This window comes from Psammomys obesus, unplaced genomic scaffold (assembly GCF_907164565.1).
Source record: "Psammomys obesus unplaced genomic scaffold, mPsaObe1.curated_primary_1811, whole genome shotgun sequence".
NCBI classification, from domain to species: Eukaryota; Metazoa; Chordata; class Mammalia; order Rodentia; family Muridae; genus Psammomys; species Psammomys obesus.
In genome coordinates, this window is record NW_026596039.1 from 20,157,319 (window position 1) to 20,182,139 (window position 24,821).

Genomic DNA, 24,821 nt, shown 5'->3' on the forward strand with positions numbered 1-24,821 from the left:
GAGCAATTCATAAAAAAGATCAGGGATTGTGGGATGTGACAGTCCCGTACACTTTGCAGCAGGGCCGGAGGCTTCCTGTGGCCTCCGTATGGTAGGCCACACACGAGTGCCAACAGGCAGCCAACAGATGTTTGCATGTCTACCTGTGCTTTACTCGGAGGAACACAGACATAAACCCAGAGAGGGGAGGAACGTGGTTTTTTGTTGTGTGTGTACATTGTTGTTGTTAGACGCCAGTTACGAAGTCTCATTCTAGATAGAGAGAATGCCACAGGAAAAATAGTCAGAAAAGAGTGCTGGTGAGTGCAAAAGGGAGGGTAGCAGGCTCCTTCACATAGCATTATGGGAGGCCTTTCTATGGAAGCAATAAAACAAGGGATGACGAGCCAGAAGAAGGGCAGATGGGGTGGCAGATGCTACACTGAATCCCTGTGGCCCAGCAAGAAATGGCTGGGGTTTTCAAGTATCCAGAGGAGCCACTGTAGCCGGAGGTGAGGGGCCAGGGGCAGAGTGGAGGAGATGGGTTGGGGAAGGAGTTGGGGCTCAGGATGGTCAGCAGGTGATGTGTGACCAGAAATAGAGCAGTCATGGGACAGCTTCAAGTCAAAAGTGACACAGACTGCTTATTTTTTTTAATTATTATTTAAAACTTACAGTTTTATAGAATATATTTTGATCATACTCTTGTTCCTCCCCTAGCTTCTCCACACCTCCCTATTCACCCAAATTCATGTTCTCTCACTCAAACCAAAATCAAAACCAAAAACAGGAAAAAAATTCAACAAAGCCAGACGTGGTAGCGCACACCTTTAATCCCAGCAGTCAGGGAGGCAGAGGCAGTCGGATCCTTGTAAGTTCAAGGCCAGCCTGGTCTACAAATCGAGGCTAGTACAGCCAAGGCTACACAGAGGAATCTTGTCTCAAAAAAACCAAAGAGAGAAAAGAAAAGGAAAGAACAAAAACATGTGCTTATCTTGATGAGCCAAACCGAGCCCCTTGGTGGAGAGTGCCTGGAGGGCTGGAGGCTCCCTTACAGGTGTGCAGCTTGTCCCTGCCTGATGGCAGTGAGTAGATACCATGGTTGGGGATGTCTCCACAGGACGACGAGCCTAACAGTCCTGTTTGTGTTGCTTGCCTGTGCAGTCAGGGAAGAAAGGTTTTGGATGTGTCTGTGTGCGGATAGGCACAGAAACAGCTGGACAGGCAAGCCAATCTGTCACTCCTGTCTATTCATGTGTCCAGGGCGTGACAAACAGAAAACTGGGGCATCTCTGGGGTGGAAGGAAAAGCAAGTGGAGGTTGGGTGCGGATGTCCTTTGGAGGTCTCTTGTGGCGGGCAGCACAGATAGGCCATGGGGTGGCCTTCAGACAGTGAGGCTCCACTCAGGGAGTAAGTAGAGAGGTCCCCCTCTCAAACAACCCACGGCCAGGAAATCTTCCTCAGAGCTGTGCTGCCCTTGACAAGCCGGGGGTGGGAGGAGGCGGAAGCTGTGCAGGTGACAGCCTCTGTGAGTGCCATGCTATGCAGTCCCCCTCAGGCCCCAGACAGGGCAGCCTAGCTCCAGTCTGGCCTGTCGAGCCCCCTTTTGGGCCCCACTCAGCCTCCTTTACTGCTGGGATTCCGTGTCCACTCTGAGTCTCCTTTCTGCGTGTGACCAACTCTTAGCTTGGGTGGGCAGGGGCAAGCTTCCTCCCCGCCCCCCATGTGGAAGAGGTTATTCTTGGGCACTGGATTACACAGGGTGGCTGCCTGGCTTCTGAGGGTACAGCTCAGGGAAGAAGAGTCCTACCAACCCTCACTCTAAAGAAATCTCCTACAGGAAAGAGCCTGGGGAGGCTCATTACAGTTCTTTTGCGACCTGTGGGCACGGAGGGGCAGCTTGGAGGCTAGCAGGCTAGCATTCCCTCTCTGAACAGCTCAAAGCTGACTTCTGGAGCCTGTGAGAGCTGCCCTGGGCCTCTACATTCCTTTGACAGCTTCACATGTGGCTGTTTTTTAAAGAGTTTCATGAATGGAGTTTGGCCAGGGGCTGAAGTCCTTTGCTAGGCCCAGTCAGGGAAGAGGAGCTAGCTGGCCCATGCTCTGATACGGTTCCTCTCTCTGTCTCTGTCTCTTTTCTTTCCTCCCTCCTTCCTTCCCTCATCCCTTCCTTCCTTCTTTCCCTCCTTCCCTTCCCTATCTTTCCCTTCCCTTCCCTCCCCTCGAGACGTGTGTGTGTGTGTGTGTGTGTGTGTGTGTGTGTGTGTGTGGTGTAGTTCCTTGATGTCATTTACCTTGTTATTGAGGCAGGGTCTCTCACTAGCCTGAACCTCACCAAGTATGCTAGGTTGGCTAGCCAATGGGCCCCAGGGATCCTCCTGCTCTGCCGTCCCAGGGCCAGGATTACAAGAGCATACACCCACACCTAACTCCTTAATGTGGGTTCTGGGGATCCGATTAGGGAGCCCATGCTTTCACGGCAGGCACTTTGCCGACTAAACCATCTCTCCAGCCCCTAGCGGGGTTTGCTGACAGTCTAGCTTTAAGTTGGCTCCTTGGGGCATTGTGAGTGTAGTTTCTAAGTGGGACCAGAGAGCATGTGCTCTTTAACAGTGACAGCCTGGCTCAGCTATGAGGACCTATGGTTTGTGGAAGGCCCTTGTGCTGCATTAGGGGCAGGTTTGCCTCTGTGGCACCCAGCTTAGTCTACACCCTTGAGGCTGCTGTCCTGCCCGCTGTGACCACTGTCTCTGATGTCAGTGCCTTAGGGATAGCAGACTGAGAACTGAAATACTTTTGTTTGTCTCCGGACTCCAGCTTCCCCTTCTGAAGTGGGCTTGAGTCTTCAAGGGGCACCTACAGGCTTGTAATTTGGACCCCCCACCCATCAAGGAGGAATGTATTTTCCTGGGGATGGCATGGAGGGTTGGGAACTAGGGGCAGACAGCTGGAGGCCCCAAGTCCCCAGGCTAGAGGCCAGGCCAGAACTTCTGCAGGCTTCTTGGCTCCTTCCAGCCTCTCTCCACCCTCTCACTTCCTTGTGATCTTCGGGATCCCTGGCAGGCTCGAGCCTCTGCCATACATTAGGGTAAGGCTGCTTCGGAAGAAGAGGCGGGACTGGGGAGGCCAGACCCTGTCATAACGTAGCTTAGCACACAGAGCCACACATGGAGGTGGGCAGGCTGCAGTGGCCTGGGGCGTGAGTTCTGCCAGAACTGATTCAAGGGTAAGAAACACCGGTACTGCTAACGCATATGAACTCATCATGAAGATCAATTATTAATAACATTGTCTCGTGATGGCTTGTAAGTTATTGAATACTTCTTTCCTCGGCACTAAGTACTTCATATGTATAATTTAATCCTTTTGACAACCACTCAGTCACAAATTTTTCTCACCATTTTCCATGCGAGGAAATATGATCAGAGAAGTCTGGGGATTTCCTCGACATAGCAAGCACAGCTAGGAATTTCATCAGAACCAGGCCTGGGTTCAAATCTATCTGAATGTGGAGCTTGTGGGCCCATGCTGCCCCCTTTGCCATTCCCAGGGCTGGGCCCTGACACCCCACTAACAGATTTAGGGAGGACCTCTGTCTGGGACCTGACTTCAGAACATGCTTCAGGCTGGGTAGCTTCTCCCTGGTATCCACATGCCCTCAGCAAGCTGATGGGATGGCCTCTCTGCTCACTTCTTGTCCTAGATAGCCGCGCCTCTCACGGAAGAATGGCATCCTGCATGGATGCCAGGAGGGTCGCCATGGTCCCCTTCAGCTAGTCTCTTCTGGGTCTTGCTTATTATTTCCAGCCCCAGCCTGCACACACACTGACCACTCACTTGTTGGGCAATGGCTTGGTTCCACAGATCTTCCACATGACCTATGACCTGGCCAGCGCCGTGGTGCGCATCGTGAACCTCATCGGCATGATGCTCCTGCTCTGCCACTGGGATGGCTGCCTACAGTTCCTGGTGCCCATGCTGCAGGACTTCCCCCATGACTGCTGGGTGTCCATGAACGGCATGGTGGTAAGCACACATCACGGCCTCCCTCTGGGCTAGGAGTCTCCCCTCTAGAAGCAGGGATGGGTAGAGAGGCTGTGTGACTCCGGAGTCCGAGAATGAGGGACCCTGAGATGCTGGCCCAGTCCTGAAGGGCACATAGCTCTATCCTTTCAGACTGAGCTTCCCCTTCTGCTACAAGAAGCCATTCACAAACCGGGTATGGTAGCACACACCTTTAGTCCCAGCGCTCAGGAGGCAGAGGCAGGAGGATCTCTGTGAGTTCAAGGCCAGCCTGGTCTACAGAGTGAGTCCAGGACAGCCAGGGCTACACAGAGAAACCCTATCTTGAACCCCTCTCCTTCCCCCTCAAAAGAAGCTATTCGCAGAACTCTTTGCCTGTGACTTTGTAACTTTTCCATCCAGTCGCACATTTTGATAGTCTGGATTTACCCAAGGAGACTGAGACCTGGCCTACCCTGTGTTGTGATGGTGTGGCACAACTGGGCTGATGGCTCCTGTCTCCCTAACAATGCTGCCTGGAAGCTGAGCTGAGAAAAACAAAGGCCACAAGGGCACTGTTAGCAGGTTCCATGTTCATACACAGCTACTTTCTGGTCTGAGGCCCAGCTGAGTGTCCCAGCTCCCTGAAGAGGCCCACATAGCAGCCAGGATGAGCATGGAGAGTGGGCAGGCTTCGGGGTGACCCTCGCCAGCATTGTGAGTGGGTGAGAGAATCGGACCTCATAGCATAGAGCCCCCAAGCTACAGATGGTTTCCCAGGAAGAGCTCCCTGTGGCAATTTCTCTGGCACTGGTGTATCCGTCTCTCCTACTAGTCAGTGTGGTGTGGTCTGAAGGCAAATCGCCAGGGCTCCAAGGGATGAAAAACTGGCTTAGGAAGAGGTGAAAGAGACCCTAAGGCATCTTCAGCATCAAACAGGCCTTTACAAAATAGGCTTTTGATGAACTAAGTGTAAGTGAATCAACCATATGGGTTGAATTTCCCTTGTTCCCAGAGGCTCAGCAGTGAGGCCAGAAGCTCTGACAGGAGACAGCTGGGGGCTGCCCCTAATCCTCAAGGCCAGGATGCAGGCCTCTTTCACCCCTGGGGAGCAGCCCTACCCACAGTACCCTAGTCTGGACTGAACCACAGACTCCACAGATGAGCTCAGCTCTAGCCAAGATGGTGAGCTTGAATTTGGCTTGGTTTGACATCCTCCAGATGCCTGAACAGCCAGATGCCTGCCGAAATGATTAGGGCTCTAGGCACAGGCTCTGCGGGTTTTACACTGTTCCCACCTTGGCTGTGAGTGGAGACACTGGGGAAGGGGCCAGGGGTGAAGTTCAACTGGTATCCCCCTTATGGGGAGATTTCTTCTATGTGTGTCAAGTCACAGGCCCACACATGCACTAAGTTCAAGAGATGGCCTTTCTGAGCCCCCTGAGACAAGGAGCCTTCCTTGAGACACTGACTGGCTTTGGAGATGGGAATAGCCGAGAGCCTCCCTCCCTGTTTCCCTCCTCCCAGCCCACACATGCACTGTGTACTCAGGAGTGTCTGCCTGGGTAGGTGAGGGCAGGGCTCTGAGAGCCACAGGAGGCTCCAATTGCTGCTCATCCAAAAAGAGGGCTGTGGTGTCCTCTCCCGCAGAGCCATCCCCCTAGGGGAAGCATTTATAATTGAGGTCAGTGGGGAAACAGGCTTCATTTGGCAGCTGTTTGGGGATAGGAGATGGGGTTACTTGGTGAGGGGAAAGATAGCAGGGTGGCTCAGCCTGGGGCCATATGCTCCCCAGCCAGGAGAATGTAGCCTCCTTCTCCCCTGCCCCTGAGGTCATTCTGGGGCCAGCTGGCTCACCCCCCCCCCCCATGGACCTTCCTTGTGATCCCCAACCCACTGTAATAGGAAGGTCTAGGTTTTGTTCAGTGTCGCCATGAGTTGTCAGGACCAGCTTCCCTGCTCATCACGGAAGGCCTTCAGCCAGTGGCAATGCTGGGCAGCCCTGTGCCTGAAGGTTGTCAGGGCACCTTCTAGGTGCCAGCAAAAAGGGTCTTCTCTGCTCCTGTCCCAGGCCTGCTCTCCTTGTCCCCATCCACTTGTCCTCCTGTGCTCTGTCTGCAGAATAACTCCTGGGGGAAGCAGTATTCCTACGCCCTCTTCAAGGCCATGAGCCACATGCTGTGCATTGGGTATGGACGGCAGGCACCCCTAGGCATGTCTGACGTCTGGCTCACCATGCTCAGCATGATCGTGGGTGCCACCTGCTATGCCATGTTCATCGGCCATGCCACCGCTCTCATCCAATCCCTGGACTCCTCCCGACGCCAGTACCAGGAGAAGGTAGGTTGAGCGTTGTGTCCACCGAGGGCTTCCTCAGGAGGAGCTGCTCCTTGGACCTGTGCAAGAGGAAGCACACATGGCCAGCAAATGGGTGCCCAGGCCCACAACCATCAGTACTGTGATGGACAGTCTTCTCTTGTCAAGCCCTGACTTAAAACTGTCTGTTCTGAACCCAGCCTTCCTTCCTCTCTGCTGTAGTTGGGGGAGGGGAAGCTGTCTCTTTACTTGGAGGAACTGGTACCCTCACTGTTGCTAAGTCTAGTGAGGTCTTCAAGCCTTGCTTGCCAGGCTCTCAGGATCAGCTAGAGCTCCCACTCCTTGGCTTCTCACACTGTTTCTAGGACTGCACATCTCTGGCCCTCCCTGCTGGCCTCCCCCAGCTCCTCTTGTCATGAGTCACCATAGGACCCTAAGTGTATCCGGGGCATTGTGTCCTGCCACACCGCCCTCTCGTGCTCTGTGGCACCACCAGCCCCGCTCGTTCTCAGCTCCAGTGTTGCCTGGGTAGCCCATGGACCACCTACCCTCCTCACGTAGAAAATCAGGGCAGTCTTCCTCCTCCTGCCACACCTAACCTCCACTCTGACAGATTCCAGCAGCTCAGACCCTAGCTAGTTTGATAACACTGTCTGGTGGTCACGTTAAAGCCCTGCTTCGCTGCCTTCTCTGGGTCCCTATAGCCACATTTTGATTGTAGTGACTGAGAACTATGGCCTGGGTTTAGGCAGCCTGGCTCCCTGAGTGTCTCCTCTGACACTTCTGAGTGGTCCTGTCACTTCTCTCTGTGCAGAACAGGATCCTGGGGTCTGTGAGGAATAATGTAAGCCACTTAGCACTGTATTCACACAGAATAAGTTAGTCGATATTCATGAACTAAGGAGCTACTCATCTGTACTCCTTTGCTAGGTATGGTGGCATACTGCTGTAACTCCAGTACTCAGGAAGCTATTTCAGACTGGGCTGGGTATGTAGCTCAGTTGGTAGAGTTCTTGCCTAGCATGCATGAAGACCTGGATTTGATCCTTGCACCATATTAACTGGGCCTGGTGGTACGTGCCTGCAACTCCAGCCCTTGGGAGGTGAAAGCAAGAGGATCAGAAGTTCCAAGGCTATCCTCAGCCTCACAGGGAGCTGGTGGGCAGCCTATATGAGGCCAGGAAAGCCTGTATATCACAGTAATACGCCAGCTCCTCATCTGTGTGTGTACACATTCATTCATATGTATGTGTGAAAGAGACAGAATTCCTCCTCGTGTAAGTCTTCAAGGCTTCCCATTGCTCCTAAGATGCAGATGCGCTCCTAGACAGGTCTTTTCACCCTGCACTCAAGGGCCACAATCTGGCTGATGTTGAACTGAGTTCATGCTGGTCGCATGCTCTTGGTTTCTGTGGGTGCTCCTGCCTTGGGTCGAGAGAAGGCTCTAGGAACAGGACACTTTCCTCTGCTGTCTCCACATCTTATCTTGAACGTGACCTTCTGAGACCCCTGAGCTCCAGGCTATCATGTGACTCCAAAGCACCCTTTCTTCTACTCCACTTTGCCTCCTGTCACTAACCACATGCGGCTAAATAGGGGCGGTCTGTCTTCCCTGTCCAGGCGAGGACTCCTCACCGGCAGGACCCAACTCCGTCGTCCAGTGTTTGGCACCCAGGGGACCCTAGGCCCCATTGACTCATTAGCTGCTTGTTTGCCTTGGCTGCTTGTCCCCTGGAGGGGGGGCTGGCAGCCTGCAGGCAGGGAGGGTCAGGTCCTGGGATGGTAAGGGGAAAGCCCAGCAGAGCCTTTAGGCCAGGAGGGGGCACGGCAGCTTGCTTTGAGAAGGCAGAAGGAGAGTGGGAGAGAATTCCAGGCCAGTGGTCATGGGGCGCACGTGCAGTGGTGTGGGGGAGGTAGGAGGAAGCAATGTTCTGGGTTAGCAGAAAGCAGGGTGGGGAAGAGAGACTAGGACTCATGTCCTAGAGGACAGGACTCAGGCCAGGCCTGCCTGAGGCTCGGTCTGAAGGGTTAGGGCTCTGCCTGTGGAATGCACGGCAGGCCTTTGTGTACACCATGACTAGAGCAAAGCTGCGTGTGACTTCGAGAATTTCCCCGATGTTATTCTTGGTTGAGTCTTCCTGATTTACCTAAGAATCCGGCTCGGTTGCCTTACTTCCCTGCCGCCGCCCCCACCCCTCCCCTAGACTACTCCAGTAGCCGGCTCACTACTGCCTGGTGTTCCTCCATCTGTTTGCTGAGAGGCAGTTCTCTAAACACAGCTCCAAATGTGCAGGCTCCCTCTGTCGCAGTGGCTGGCCAGGAGGCTACCGCCGTGACGGTCCTGCGTCTCCTCTCAACTGGAGCTGCTGTTTAGTCGCAGCGCTTGAGAGGCAGAGGCAGGTGGAACGACGTGTTCGAGGCCAGCCTGGTTTACAAAGTGAGTTCTGGGACAGCCAGGACTACACAGAGAAACCCTGTCTGGAAAAAGCAAAAGCAAAGCAAACCAAATAAAAAAAAAAAGACTCAAGGCCCCCACTGAGGTTGTAGCTCCAGAGTTTGCAAAGGGTCAGGGGTCCTCACTTCTACCCTCTGAGCTTCTGCCTCACTGCAGGCCGTCCTGTTGTGGGGTCTCTTGTCGCTCCTGGCAGGAGCGGGCACTTTCTCTTCCAGAGTTGGTGACTCAGCTCCAGCATGTTTGGAGGAACCTTGGTCCCTCCCTTGGTCACTAGCCCTGAACCTGGGCTGTGGACAGTCCCCGGTGTCACTCATCTTGATAGCTCTGAGCATGGTGAGGGCCTCCTTCACCTGATGAAGGCTTCCTCTCTCCGCTGCCCTCCATCACGGAGTCAGGACTGTCATTTTGGGTGCAGTGTGCCTACATTATGTTGAGCAGAAGTTGGCTGAGGGAGCCCCAGGGTGGGCGTGTGCCTCTAGTGACCAGCCTGGGGTGCCTGGAGGTGACTGCTGTCTCCCCCATCTCAGTACAAGCAGGTGGAGCAGTACATGTCCTTCCACAAGCTCCCGCCTGACACCCGGCAGCGCATCCACGACTACTATGAACACCGCTACCAGGGGAAAATGTTCGACGAGGAAAGCATCCTGGGGGAGCTGAGTGAGCCGCTGCGAGAGGTGAGCCTCGGGCAGCCCGAGCAGGGGCGGGTGCTAGGCCTTGCCGGCACACAGTTCCCTGACCTGCTCCTTTCTGTGCCCCCCCCCCCCCCCCGCGCTGTCTGCGGAGCAGGAGATCATCAACTTTAACTGCCGAAAGCTGGTGGCCTCCATGCCACTGTTTGCCAACGCAGACCCCAACTTTGTGACATCCATGTTGACCAAGTTGCGTTTTGAGGTCTTCCAGCCCGGGGATTACATCATCCGCGAAGGGACCATTGGCAAGAAGATGTATTTCATCCAGCACGGTGTGGTCAGTGTGCTCACCAAGGGCAACAAGGAGACCAAGCTGGCTGACGGCTCCTATTTTGGAGGTGAGACAGCCGGACCCCCAGGAGAATGGGAGTGACCAGGAGCTAAGCTAGGGGCATACTCAAGATCAGAGGCATGGAGGGCCCTTCAGGGCACAGCCTGGAAGAGGGTGACTGAGCCCCGTTAGGGGTGTCCGTCTGTGAGGTCTGCTATGGTAAAGTAGGTAAGACTGGAGGCTTCTAAACCACCAACTCTGCAGGTGGGGCTCACAGAGCAGGTGCAAGCAGGGGGGGCTCCGGTTAGGGCTCTCTCAGGGGAAGACGACTGCCTTCTTGCTGTGCCAGGTGGCAGAGAGAACACGTGTGTTGCTTCTGTGGCCTCTTCTGCTACATGTGTGTGCATGCATGTGCCTGTATGCGCCCAGCCGCACCCACCCACTCTCACACACTGTGGCGCCCGTGTAGAGGTTAGGGGACAACTTGGTTAGTCAAGTCTCTCCTGCCATGTGGGTCCTGTCCTGGGTATCCAACTCACGTCATCAGACTTAGCCAAAAGCGCGGTACTTCAGAGCCATCTGGCCTGTCCTCCCACCCCCAGCTTCTTCTATGAATCACCTTCCAAAGCCCCACCTGTAAGTACCAGATCACCTCACGATGGGGATTTCAGCCAGGAATGGGGTGGGCACAGGGATTCTGTCCATTGGAGGGTGGTTGTCCCCAGAGATAGAAATAGCTTGGCACCCATTTGGTGGGGTTGGAGCTGGTACCCATTATTGCTACAACCTAGCAGGCAGCCTTGTGAGGTTATTGTACCAAGCAGTGGGGGCCAAGGTTAGCATTGTGCGGCGCTGGATGGCCTGAACTGACCCTGAGTCCTGCTGTGCCCACAGAGATCTGCTTGCTGACCCGGGGCCGGCGCACAGCTAGCGTGAGGGCAGATACCTACTGCCGCCTCTACTCACTGAGCGTGGACAACTTCAATGAGGTGCTGGAGGAGTATCCCATGATGCGGAGGGCCTTCGAGACTGTTGCGCTGGACCGCCTGGACCGGATAGGTGAGGGGCAGGACGGGCGGGCGGGAGGGCAGGGAAGTGAGTGCGTGGTCACTCGTGAGCCTTTCTCGGGCGTGGCCTGAGTGTCCGCTCTTTTTTTATGGCTCAGGCAAGAAGAACTCCATCCTCCTCCACAAGGTGCAGCACGACCTCAACTCAGGCGTCTTCAACTACCAGGAGAATGAGATCATCCAGCAGATCGTCAGGCATGACCGTGAGATGGCCCACTGTGCGCACCGCGTCCAGGCTGCTGCCTCGGCCACCCCAACCCCCACGCCTGTCATATGGACCCCGCTGATCCAGGCACCTCTCCAGGCTGCTGCTGCTACAACATCAGTGGCCATAGCTCTCACACACCACCCTCGCCTGCCCGCCGCCATCTTCCGGCCCCCTCCAGGACCTGGGCTGGGCAACCTCGGGGCTGGACAGACACCAAGGCACCCAAGGAGGCTGCAGTCCTTGATCCCTTCGGCGCTGGGCTCTGCTTCACCAGCCAGCAGCCCGTCACAGGTGGACACGCCATCTTCCTCCTCCTTCCACATCCAGCAACTGGCTGGATTCTCTGCTCCTCCTGGACTGAGCCCTCTCTTGCCCTCCTGTAGCTCTTCCCCGCCTCCAGGGGCCTGCGGTTCCCCACCAGCCCCTACGCCGTCCACCTCCGCAGCTGTGGCCACCACAGCTGGGTTCAGCCACTTTCACAAAGCGCTAGGTGGCTCCCTGTCATCCTCCGACTCCCCGCTGCTCACCCCCTTGCAACCAGGCGCTCGCTCCCCACAGGCTGCCCAGCCTCCGCCCCCAGTGCCGGGGGCCCGCGGAGGCCTGGGACTCCTGGAGCACTTCTTGCCGCCCCCACCCTCCTCTAGGTCACCATCTTCCAGCCCCGGGCAGCTGGGCCAGCCTCCTGGAGAGTTGTCCCCAGGTCTGGCAGCTGGTCCACCAAGTACACCAGAGACCCCCCCACGGCCTGAACAGCCGTCCTTCATGGCAGGGGCCTCTGGGGGTGCCTCTCCTGTAGCCTTTACCCCCCGAGGGGGCCTTAGCCCTCCAGGCCACAGCCCCGGCCCCCCAAGAACTTTCCCGAGTGCCCCACCCCGGGCCTCTGGCTCCCATGGTTCCTTGCTCCTGCCTCCTGCATCCAGCCCTCCGCCTCCCCAGGTCCCACAGCGCAGGGGCACGCCACCTCTCACCCCTGGCCGCCTCACACAGGACCTGAAGCTCATCTCAGCCTCTCAGCCAGCCCTCCCCCAGGATGGGGCACAGACTCTCCGCAGGGCCTCGCCTCACTCTTCAGGGGAGTCGGTGGCCGCCTTCCCACTCTACCCCAGGGCTGGGGGTGGCAGTGGGAGCAGTGGGGGCCTTGGGCCTCCTGGGAGGCCATATGGTGCCCTCCCAGGCCAGCATGTCACTTTGCCTCGGAAGACATCCTCAGGTTCTTTGCCACCCCCACTTTCTTTGTTTGGGGCAAGAGCCGCCTCTTCTGGAGGGCCCCCTCTGACTGCTGCACCCCAGAGGGAACCTGGGGCTAGGTCTGAGCCAGTGCGCTCCAAACTGCCGTCTAATCTATGAGCTGGGCCCTCCCTCCCTCTTCTTTTTTTTTTCTCACTCTTTTCTTCCTTCAGGTTTAACTGTGATTAGGAGATATACCAATAACAATAATAACCATTAAACAAAAAAACATACCCCAGAAAAACAAAAGACGGCAGCAAATAACCAGGTATTCTTAGAGCTATAGATTTTTGGTCACTTGCTTTTATAGACTATTTTAATACTCAGCACTAGAGGGAGGGAGGGAGGGAGGGGGGAGGGGGAGGGAGGGAGGGAGGGAAGAAGGGAGGGAGGGAGAGAAGCAGGCCAGCCCAAAGGCAACAGCCAAAGGAAGGCAGACAGGGACGGGGGCAGAGCAGGGGTGGGGTGACCCGTGTTCCGGGTCCTAGCACAGACCTGTCATTCTGTTGTCCTTTAGAGCAAGAGCTACCTACCATCAGTTCCTTGGCTGTGAACTTGGAGCCCACTGTGTTGGGGGCTGCCCTGGGGTGTGTTCCCAGGAGTCTCAGGCGCCTGGGACACACCGGGCCCTTGAGAGCCTTGCATCTTTTCTACTGTAAACGTAGCAAGATATGTATATGCATATGTATATGTATGTAAGAAGTGTCTATGTATAGCTATGTAGTGCTCTGTAGAGCCGTGTAGATATCAGCTCCCATGTGCGCACATGCGTGTGCTGTCTAGTTTAAGCCCATGTTGCCAGGACACCCAGGTCACCTTACATGCAGGAATCTGCTGTGGCCCGCGGGCTGGGCACTGCAGGCTCGGGGACACTCTCTCCCAGTCCTCAGGGAAGGAGACCCCTGGAACCTTGCAACAGACCATCTTCCCCATCTCTGGGCTGTAGCCCAGCTCTAGCCCACCCTCTAGTCCCATGGAGGGGAAGACTCCAAGCTGAGCCTTCCACCCCCCAGGGCTTCAAGCACACTCGACACCTCCATGGCCTCAGTTTCTCCAGCTGTGCAATGGGAGTTGAGGGGAACCTCTCCTCATTGAGTGTTGTGTGCCAGGCACTGGTTACACATACCTACAGACTGGGAGGTGGGGACTTTGATTTTTCCCATTTCACAGGTGAGGAAACTGAGGGCTGGGTCGCTTTTCCAGAACCACATAATCAGGAGTGGAAGAGCTGGTCTGGTCTGAGCTGCAGATCAACACCTCCCTAAGGCGAAGGCCTGTGCTGCTCCCCTCACAAAGCAGTATGCTGTAGAGCCCTAGCTTGTGGTCCCTCGGCAGAGCTCAGAAGGAAGCGATGGAGGTTGGTGGCAGTCAGGCTTCCATTCAGATCCCAGCTCTGCTGCTTCTTAGCTGTGTGGCCTTGGGCAACTTATTTGACCTTTCCATGCCCTCGTTAGTAAAATAAGAACAACTGGAACTGCCTCACAATGACCAGTGAGAACCAGATAAGAAAAAGACATGACATGCCCAGCCCAGTGCCTGGCACACAGCATAGTAGGTGCTCAATAAATCATGTTTCTTCGCCCCTTCTCATAAACAGCCCATTGCTCCAGTGAACTACGGCGAGAGCCCTGGGAACTTTAGTTGAGGGCTCCAAGACTTAAAATCTCAGGACTCAGGAGGTGGCTGGGCCTCTTGTCACGGCCCAAGGAAAGTGCATGGCCAGTGGTGGGCTTGAGCCAGGCCTTGAGATATGGGAAGAGTGGGAGAGAGTGAGTGGAGGAGGGAGGATGGAGTGATAGGAGAGGTTACTGCAGTGATGTGGAGTTGTGGAACTGGGTTATTGGGGGAGAAGGCACAGGCCAGGGACAGGGAGGACCTTGGATGACAGGCGAGGTTGGTGTGTGGGTTTGGCTCTGAAGGCAGTGAGCGGCTAGAAGCAGAGTCCAGAGATAGGAAAGCATCCCTAATGCCTCCCGAGGCTGGGTCAGCTTCTCCAGCAGGGCCCTGGTAGAGGCACAGGCAGAGCCCTCCCTATCTACGGTCTAAGCAGGTAGGATGCCCACGTGGTGAGGAGGGCTGGTTCTACTGTGTCCATGGTCTCTAGTGACCGGCCAGAATGGTGACATGAGCAGGTTTGGCCCTGGGATGCCCCAGGGAGCCCGTCTGTGGGAGCCTGCAGGGAGTGGGATGCGATGATTCAGGAGAGAAGAGGCGAAGGCCCGGGACCCTGGAAAACGTGGGAGCCCTCATCTCTACGGGGGCCGGAGAAGCATCTCCAGACCCAGACAGTCCTCAGACTTGGGTTCTATACCCTGCCCCAAGGACGGCAGCTCAGCGTTAGCAAGACTCCACCAAACCTGCAGTCCATCCTAAAGGCGTAGGATGTGAGATGGAGGTCTGCGGTACAAGGAGGGAAGAGTCCCCTTGTCATCAGGCCTGGCCTGGTCGCTCTTCTCTGCTGATCCATGCATTTTATAAACGCTCTGACAAACTGGCAAACTCTTTGGTGACTATGGAGAGGCCAGGTCCAGTCAGTAGGACCTTCACCCCCAAACCTCTACAAGCAATTTTCAAATCTTCCACTTTTAAAACAGAAAACGGTTGAATACACCGTCTTGTATATTTTATTTAAATAAAAAAAAAAAATTCCAGCAAATGCCGCCTTGTTTTGGGATCAGTGATGGGGGTGGTAAGGTTCACAGGGAAACCTGGAGTCTCCAGAGGGGGCGTGAGGGAGGGGCAGTGACACTCAGCCCTCGCGCGCCCGTGCCCACATGTGTGCCCCTGCCTGCCCCCACCCAGAAGCCTGGAGTGGAGCCATATGCAGACGATGGCTGGGGGCGCAGGGCCGGACTACAGCAGGTGTGCGCCTGTGTGCGTACAGCCTGTGCGGGTCCTTGAGAGTGAGAGGGCATTCCCGGAGCTGCTAGTGAGGGGAGAAGGTGGGGGTCCCGTGGCGATCTTCCTGCCTCTGACGGGGCTCCACAGTCTCTGTGAAGGAGGAGGCTAGGACATGAGCTCCAGCCAGCCAGATGCTGACCAGGGGGTGTGCCCTCTTGCTGCAAACAGAGCCTCAGCAGTGGGCGGTGGCTGGGCAGGAGGTGAGCAGTTGTGGGGAAGCATCACAGGCACCGGTGGGCAGAGTACAGGTGTGGGGCTGCAGCAGTCCAGGGGCAGACCCGGAGCTGGAGGTGGCATGGCACCAACTTCTGTCTCACATTCTACCCTTCTACCTAAGCTTTGGCCACAGATGGTACCTGCAGGCCCTTGGACCTTGATATTTGGGGCAGGGGTCTGGGGTTGGAAGAGCAGTCTTCAGGCTCCAAGCTGGTGGGGGAATCATCCTGCTTGCCTGAGGAGGGGGAAGTCCTCTGGAAACAGCCAGGACCTGGCCGGTTGCTCCCCATCACTACCTGCCTAGGCTGTCTCCGTGGTGACAGGCCTGGAAGCCTGTTGCTAGGCAGACAGCTCAGCAGGCCCAGCGTCCCCATGACAACTGCCCCCTGTGGCCAGGTGGCAGTGCTTCCTCAGGGACCCCACTGGCATGGCATAGGCGGGCTAAACTCAGCTACTCCAGGGGCAGCCTAGTGTGGCCCACAGTGCCCGCTGGGGCCAGGGGAAGCCTTTGTAGGTGGAGTTGGGTGGGGAGGGATTAGAGGCAGGTCCTAAGCAAACTGAAGTGGGTGGCTACGCCAGCTAACGGCTTTTCTCTAGACTTCACAGGGGGAATTAGTAAGTGCCTACTGTATGCTAAGCCCTGGGTGCTTTCCTGTTGTCTCATTTCATTCTCCCACCAACTCTAAAGCCAGAAAAGCCTCAATGACAGTGAGCCACGAGAAAGGGGTGGGTGCCCATCAGCCAAAGTGAAGGAAGCTGGCTGTATACTCAGCGGGAGACTTGGGCCTTGGTCCTCAGCAGGCACTTATATTATAGAGTGCTGGTCTGTTTAGAATTAAAAAAGCCACAGTGTAAATGGCAGTTGGTTTGTTTTCCTTGGCTAACAACTCTAGATAGTCAAAGATGAAATACTCCTCCCTCCCCAGTCTGGAGATGGCACCTCCCCCACAGGCTGCAGCCCACGGGACAGGCGCTCTTCTGCTGGCTATCAGAAAGGTGGGAAGGCCCAAGTGCCTCAGTGGCACTGAACTTGACTAGAAAATTCAAATGGTGAGAGAGAGAGAGAGAACGTTTCTGGGGACCAAACCTAGGGCCTCTTATAAGCCAGGCAAGTGCTCTACCCCTGGGCTGCTTGCTGAGACGGGGTCTTGCTGAGTTACCCAGGCTAGCCTTGAATTCAGTCTGTAGGCCAGGCAAGCCTTGAACGGCTGATCCTCTTGCCTTAGCCTTCTCTTGAGTAGCTGAGACTACTACAGTTCTGCATCAGGCCTAGTTCAAAAGAAAATTTGAACGGACTTAGAATGGAAGGTGCATCTCATCCCAGGTGCTATGCATTGCTTTCTTCAGCAGAACTTCCTAAGGGCGGTCAACTCTCTGGCCTCACTTCCTACCCTGGGAGTCACCTCTCCCCCGAGCAATGTGGCTTCTACTTCTCCTCCCCAGTCCTCTAGGTCCACACTAGAGAATACAGGGCTGATGTCCATTCCTGGTCTTGCTATTTTCCTCAGTGTCAGACCCCACTGGTCAGGTTCTCCCCAGATTTGGGGCTCCCACTCTCCCTACTCAACCTAGACTCAGCTATAAGAGTTCTTCTTTCCAAAGGTTGGTGCTGCTGGGCCAGTCTTGGTTCCCTGTCTTGTCACTCCATATGCCTTCTAGGGTGCAACCACCCAGGCCCCGGCCTTTCTCCTTCTGCAGACAAAAGCCTCCCACACTTCATCTCAGCCCATGCAACTTCCCTGAGCCTTGGCTGGGTCTTCAGCCTGCTTCTATGGAGCAGGCTCTTCTATTTTCTGCTGTCCATGGCTCCTAGTGAAGCTCAGAGCTTGTTCCTGCTAGCCCCTGCCCCTGCTGGCCCCTGCCCCTGCTGGCCCCTGCCCCTGCTGACTTTGCTTCTTTAATTCTCTTTCACTTGAAGGTGGAATATTTCAGACAGGCAGAAGGCACATTCCATATGAGGATATTAACAACACTAGCCATTTACCAATCACCTAGTTTAAGAAATAGAACACAACGTTCACCTTTGAAGGCATCTGTGGCCCTGCTTCCCCAGGCAAAACCACTTATCTGAGACCTAGATTTCTCTCCCTTTTACTACAGAAATGGGGTCTTGGTACAATGCATTTGGTTGCATGCCAAGGTTGAAGGGTAGAATTAAAAGTAGCTGCTTGGTGAAGGATTTTGTTTAGAGTTTCTGTATGGATAAAAACCTGTGTTTGTTCGTTTTGTTACTGTTTAACATTCTCTACAGTAATGATCTATAGGGTTGGAGATGTCACTCAGTTTTGCAGAGTACTTGCCTAGCATGCGTAAATCTTGATTCAATCCTCAGAACTGCATAAGACCAGGTATGGGGGTAAATGCCTTTAACCGTAGTATTCAGGAAGTGGAGGCAAGAGGACCAGGAGGTCAAGGCCAGCCACAGCTATGTAACCAGCGGCAGGCCAGCCTGGACAACAAGCCCCTGTCACAACAAGAAATGTCTTTTTGTTTGCTGGAATGGGGAAGGTCACACTCCTTTATCCTTCTATTTCACTCAAGAGATCTATGGTTTTAAAATGTTTGTTACACAAATGACACCATGCTGCACACGCTAATCCATTTTACATTTGATATTATCACTGTGGGGAGCTGTGGATGCAGAGAACCTGTGGCTTCCTCTTTATCTCACCTACATAGGACTCCAGTCTGGAGATGGGAAAGAGTTCTAGCTCCCATGCTTGCAGACACTGCCGCTACAACAGCTCCCGGTGGGCCATCTCTAGGCACCATATCCAGCAGTGGGACAGCTGACTCATGGGCAAATTACTCTTCTTTTTATAAGATAATGCCAACCTGTTTTAAGCAGTTCAAACAGTTTACACTCCCACCTGCAGGGTATGAGTTATTCTCGCTCCACATTCTTGCCAAGAGCCGGAGTCGTCAGGCCTCTTACTTTCCCCAGCCTAGTGCTATTAATTGTGTTTTAATGAGCAAATCTCTAATTACCAGTAAGATGGGTCTTTGTTCGTATACTAATTTGCCATTTATGTTTCTACGTCTGAGAAATATGAATCCATGTTGTTTTGCTCCATTTTCTATTGTCATTTGTCTTTTGGTGATTTGTAGGACTTTTATACACGTTCTATTAGGAAAACAAAATAAGTCCTTCATTAACTGTGTCACTAATATCTTCTTCCTGGTTTGCTTTGTGTAAGTGCTCTCTCTCTCTCTCACCTTCCCTCCCTCTCCCTTTTGTCCCTCCCCCTTCCCTCCCTTTCCTTTCATCTGTTCTGATGCACAGATGCTTTATGTATTAAAATCTAGTTCAAGTTTATCAGTGCAAACATTTCAAATTCTGGAAATTTCCTTAGTGCCTTCTTTGCTTAACAGCCTCTCATACTCTGACATATGTTGTCCATTTACCTTCTTCTATATCCCATTGTCTCAGGGCTACCACACAACTACAAAAGAGGCTGTTTATGTAGACTGGGGACGCCTAGAACATTTTCCAGGTGTCACTTTGTGTTGTGGTGATAAAATACCTCAGCTTAGGGGAGAAAGGGCTTGTTGGCCATACAGTTCCAGTTTATAGTTCATTACTCCAAGGAGTCAAGGTAGGAACTTAAAGTGTCACATCCACAGTCAAGAGCAGAGAGAGAATAAACAGACACATTGATCCTGACTTACTGCTTACTGTTAGCTTGTTTTCTCCTTTTATACTGCTCAGGGAATGGTGCCACCCAAGTTGGGCTGCATCTTCCTACATTAACAATCAAGGCAGTCTCCCACAGACATGAACACAGAACAACCTGATCTGTGCAATTTTCCATTAAGACTCTGCCGGGTGGCTCTGGGCTACCTGTGTCAAGTTGATAGCTAACTCTCACTAGCGTGCCAGTCATTAACACCCTGCCCTGTTCTTTTAAAATTGTTTTATAATTGTCTTCATCAAGGTTTTACACTTCATTGGATTTGTTCCTACCTTCTCATGCTTTCATTCTTATTGCTAATTTTATCTGTGTTTCTTATTGAGGTATAATACATATGTAGTAAAATTCACCAAATTTAAGTGTTTAGTTCAATGAGGTCTTACAACCACCTCAACAATTAGAATATAGAATGCTTCCATGATTCTCTCCCATCCCCCTTCAGTTTCTTCCTCCTACTTGATTCCCAGCGGCTCTTATTATATCCCTGAAGTTTGGCTGCTTCTGAAATTTCATGGGAGGGACTCACAGAGCACTTAGTCTATACCTGCCTGCTGTCCTTCATTTAGCCTGATGCCTTTGAGCTCTGCCGGTGGGATGTTGCACTGGACTTTACTGTATGGCTTGGTCACGATTTGTTTATTCATTCAACCATCAATGAACAACGGAACTGTTTCCATTTTTGGCTATAAATAATAAAGCTTCTATGAATATTTGTGTTCAAGTCTATGAATGGGGATTTTTAAAACATTAAACTGACAAACACAAATTACATGTATTTATCATACACATGATACTTTGAAATACGTACTTATTGAAATGGCTCAGTTGAGCTAATTAACATGTATTACTTCATATATCATATTTTTGTGGTGAGAAGCTTAAAAATTTATTCTTCTAATGATTTCAAGATGAATATAAGTCTTCACTGATTTTAAATTCCCAGGAATGGCTCTCCTGAGTCATTTGATTATTATATTTGTAATTTTATTTTCCACAGTGGAAGGACTGCTTGCATTTCTCTCAGCAGTTACACAAGCTTTTCAGTCACTTCATATCCTTACACTTGCGGTTGCCAGCTGCAATGTCACTACCGCTCTATGTAACGTTAACTCTGCTTTTAATTTGCATTTCCTCAGGGACTAAGGATGCTTGTTAGCTATCTATTTTCCACCCATATGTGTTCTGTGGTAAAATGACTATTCAAATTTTTACACAGTTGTTTCTATCAAGCCTTCCATTTCCTTATTATTAGATCATAACTAAAATACTCACCATGTATACTTGATAAAATAGTTGTTTGGGGATTATTTTCTATGAGCTTGTGGTTTACCTTTTTATTTTCTTGAGTAATGAAATAATTTTAAAAAAGTAAGACACAGAGAAACCAAACAGGAAATAACCAGCTGTCACTCCTACTGTTGAGTAACTGCATGACATGTAGATAAATTAAACTCTCAAATCAAAAGCAAAAGACTTGCAGAAAGGATTAAAACCCATGATCGATCTGTCCACTGTCTACAAGAGATATATGACATCTTCAAATATGCCACTAGGTTGAAGATAAAAGAATGTGCAAGATATACCAGGTAAACAATGGCCAAGAGAAGACCAAACTGTTATTCTAATACTGAAGCAGACTTAATACAGAATGACTGCTAAAGACAAAGGACATCTTAAGAAGAGAAAAGGGCTTAATCAATAAAAATGTGACATTTATAAAAACACATACCCCTCAAATGCAGGACGTAAGCCTGAAAGAGGTAGACAAGACAACAGTAAAAACTGCCAAGCTAGTACTCTACTTTCAGAGCTGGACAGAACAGATAAACTCAAGATTAGCTTGAAAGTAGATTCAAAGCTAGACATGGTGGCTCACAACTGTGTCCCAGCACCTGGGAGAGAAGGACAGGAGGATCAGAAGTTTAAGGACAGCCTGGACTATATGAGAGTAAGTAGAAGATCTGGACAATTCAAACCAACTATACCTAGCAGGTGCCGCTCAGACACTTTCTCCAACAGCACCCAGGATTGTATATGGATCGTGCTCCAAGACAGGCCATATGTTAGACCACAGGTCTGTATAGATTGAAGAGATGGAATCAGATAAAGAATAGTCTCTGATGACAAGAGAATGACTCTCTCTCTCTCTCTCTCTCACACACACACACACACACACACACACAAACACACACGCCCACAGAGACAGACACCCTGCCAAACATGGGATGCAGCAAAAACAACGGTAAGAGAGAAATTTACAGCAGCAGACAATTGTACATTAGGCTTCATTCGCTCTTCCTTCATTAGGATCATCCCTTACTCTCTTTAAAAAAATCATGTAAAAGCATTTGTGTTGTGATTTATCCGGTTACCTGATACTGTTTTCTTTTAGATCTGGTCCAAAGATACTGAAAGAAGCTGTCCCTCGTGAGTGGATCTGCACCGTTCTCTTCACCTGCCTCATGGCCCCCAAGCTCCCTCTCGGGGCTGGAAATGCCGTCCTTTGCCAGCCCGTTGCTCAGGTCTCAGCGTTTTCCATGCTGGGTGGTAGCAGTTGTGCTGTGTCTGTGCCCTCCTGCAGGCCTGGAGCAAGTCAGCAGCAGATGTCTAACTCATGTTGCATTCTCAGGCACCGAAGGCTCCAGGAGTGTCTGGAAAGAGTGTGTAATTCCTGGAGCTTTGAGTGAGGAAACCCCATTTTTACAGACCCAAAAGATTCCTTTTTTCCTATTACCTGCCCACTCCACATCTCCTTGGCTTTTCTTCTGTTAGTCTACAATGTTCACAGGCGGTTCCTCCTACCTACCACCGCAGACAACTCTGTCCGTGGGAGCCTGCTCTATCATTGTCTTCAAGAATCCCAGCTCTCCTCTCCTCTTTCAGAAAGCTGTACACCACTTAGATGTCTCAGCCAGATTTTTGTGCGTCTGTGTGTGCTGGTGTGAGTACAGGAGGAGCATGGAGACTGGAGAACTTGAGGGGTTCTCCCCTTCCTCCTTGTTAGGCAGGGTCTCTTTGTACTTTGCTGCTGTATATGCCAGGCTAGCTGAATCATGAATTTTTGGGGAATCTCCTGTCTCTTTCTCTCATCTCTGTCTACCTATCTCTGTCTCACAGAAGTTTTGCAATTACAAACCTGTGCTACTCTGTCTAGTTTTATATGGGTTTTGGGGATTTGAACTTGGATCCCCATGATTACATAGTAAGCACTTTACTCACTGAGCCATATCCTCACCCAAGACCTGTTTTTGAGTTTATGAAAGGTACCCACTTTATCCTTAACTCACTAGGATGACCCCCAATCTGATATGCCACCTGCAGGCTCATCTGGGTCCTGCCTCGTGTCCCTGAGCGTTTCAGAAAATGCTCTGTGGGCGGACAGCACCAGCTTCTCTCTCCAGTTAGTGTTGCTGACTGCCTCAGCCTCTGCACTGGCCTGCATTTGTCCCAGTGGTAGGATAGAGCCGTCTCCTTGTGGAAGCATCCCATGGGAGCATGGGATGCCTAGGAGCTCTGACGTGGGCAGCTGAGCGCCTCTACCTCCGCATCCTGACATCTCAGACTCAGCAGAGCCTTCCTAACGATATGCTCCCTTGCAAGAAGAGCTTGGGCTTTATCAGATTCCCCCAGCGCGGGCTCATGATGCATTAGCTCTCTGACTTCAGGTCTTATCTTTCTCAAAGGGAAACTCATTTAGTAAAAACCTACAGTGTATTAGGTACTAGGGTGGAGAACCCAAACACCTACAGTTCTTTCCTTAAGGAGGTCGTTAAGTACTGGAAGAAACACAAAAAAAATGATCAGGGGTTAGGTGGGGTCTTTAAAGATGAACACACATCTACTGATAGAGGGGCAGTGGTGAGGTGGAGGAGAAAAAGAGAAAAAAGAAACCATGCAGGAGCTGCACACAAGGCTTACTGTGTGGAGGTGGGCTGCTCTGTTGCCAGGCCAAGCAGGGAAAGGGAAGGGAAGAGGCCAGGTGAGCTATGCGGAATTGTTCTGCAGGCAACTGCATGATGTTGAGCAAGGGAGACAGAACTTGTTAGAAAAGATACTGGCCTGCTGTAGGTCCTGGTCAGATTTCCCACGGAGACTGGACTGCTCAGCAAAGAAGTAGCACTCTGGGACACACTTGAGAAGGAGGGTTGACAGAAGCAGGCGGAGCAACGAGCTCAGCTATGGTGCAGAGGCCTTAACGTTGTTTCCACACTCCCATCTGGGAAAGGCCCTCACAGGGGGCAAACACCTAGCAACTAGGTAACGGAGCTCTGCTACATAACCCCGAGCATGTGTGCGATGGTCCAGGATCTTTTAGGGCCTGGACACTGCCAGCTGGGGCCCAACAGTGCTGACAACATAAGGTCTTGAGCTTCCCTCCCCCATGATATTATGGATTTCTTAGCTTTACACCCTTAAGTCTTGCTTCCAGATCCCATTCCATTGTGGGTCACCCACACCATGCCGAGCTCTTTGAAGCTTGTCTCCTCATCATCTAGAGGATCCTATTTCAGTGTCTTGTGCCCAGAGCAGCTGAGAGTGGGAAGGGACCTATTTACTTCACACAAGGTCAACTAGCATTCAGGCATGCTGCAGATCCCCTCACTTTAAGAAGTTCTTTCAGATGCATCAAACCATTTTTCCTTGATTTCCCCTTGGAAACACCTCCTCCAATTTTCTTAAAGGTACAGGTTTCCAGGCCCACTCTACCCATAATTAAGGGAAATTAAAATTATTCTTTCCCTGAAATGCGGCAACTGCTCAGCCCTAGATCTTTCATTTCCCAAATGAATGAATGAAGGTTGGGTAAAGGGCACTATCTGCTACACTTACGGATAATGATAGATTTAAATAGTATTTTATTCCAATATTACAGAACATGAAGGGGCTGAGGTATTAATTTATGTTCTTGTTGATTTTAACTGTCAACTTGACACGGCCTAGAGGCATCCAAGAGGAAGCTTCCACAGAGGAGGAACTGCCTAGATCAGACGGGCCGGTGGGCAGGTCTATGGGAGATTGCTGTAGAAGCTGATGTAGGAAGGCTATGACATAGGCCATCTTGAACTGTGTAAGAAACCAGCCGAGCATAAGCTGCCCTGGGAGGCAGCCCGCAGGAGGCGCCTCTCATGCTTCTTTACTCCTTTTGAGGTAATGCAAGTTCCTTGCTTGGAGATAATGCTGTGAAACAGCAAGTAGGACGGCTTCAATTTCTCCCATGTTGGACTGTGATTAGGATTGTAAGCCCAGCATACCATTTCCTCCCCTAAGTTGCTTTTGGTCAGTTTTTATTATAGCAGCAGAATGAACTGCAACAATTCCCTTCAATTAACATCTCATACTTCTCCCAGTATCCCAGTATTTCTTTTCATTGATAGCTAGAAACACTAGGTTATGAGCATGACACTTGTTAGGATCTTCTGTGTGGTCAGGAGTGGCTCCTCTTGGCTCCTTGCTCATTTGCATGGCCATAGCTAACCATTCGGTGGCTTACTTGATGCTCTCTAGTCTTTCCAGATGGTGCAACCTATCCCTGGCAGGGAGGGACGAGAAGAGGCTGTTTTTGTTTGCTTGTTTGTTCTTTCGGAGCCTTGTCCACGTTGTTCAGTTTGGAGCCAGCCTTGACGGCAATTTCATTTTCGTTCTCAGCACCAAGCTAGTTGTTGTGGCACCAGCATACGTTTTTAGGACTCTGTAATAGGGCAGACAGCTCTCTTTTAAGCACACTCCAGGACTCCAAAGGGACACAAGTGTGAGGGCCCAAGTACAACATCTCTAAGAACCAATTTGGGGTCCCTGC

General features: G+C 52.0%; 1 protein-coding gene across 1 annotated transcript in view; it reads left to right on the plus strand.

Annotated features, from left to right (window-relative positions):
- Positions 1–12,547, plus strand: part of Hcn4 (hyperpolarization activated cyclic nucleotide gated potassium channel 4) — a 38,625-nt gene extending 26,078 nt beyond the window's left edge. Inside the window, exons 3-8 of the mRNA XM_055621994.1 lie at positions 3,845–4,006; positions 6,104–6,322; positions 9,281–9,427; positions 9,540–9,780; positions 10,608–10,772; positions 10,879–12,547. Coding sequence (XP_055477969.1) covers positions 3,845–4,006; positions 6,104–6,322; positions 9,281–9,427; positions 9,540–9,780; positions 10,608–10,772; positions 10,879–12,335 — 2,391 coding nt within the window. The 3' untranslated portion in view covers positions 12,336–12,547. The remainder of the gene's footprint in view (positions 1–3,844; positions 4,007–6,103; positions 6,323–9,280; positions 9,428–9,539; positions 9,781–10,607; positions 10,773–10,878) is intronic.
- The last annotated feature ends 12,274 nt before the right edge of the window (positions 12,548–24,821 follow it).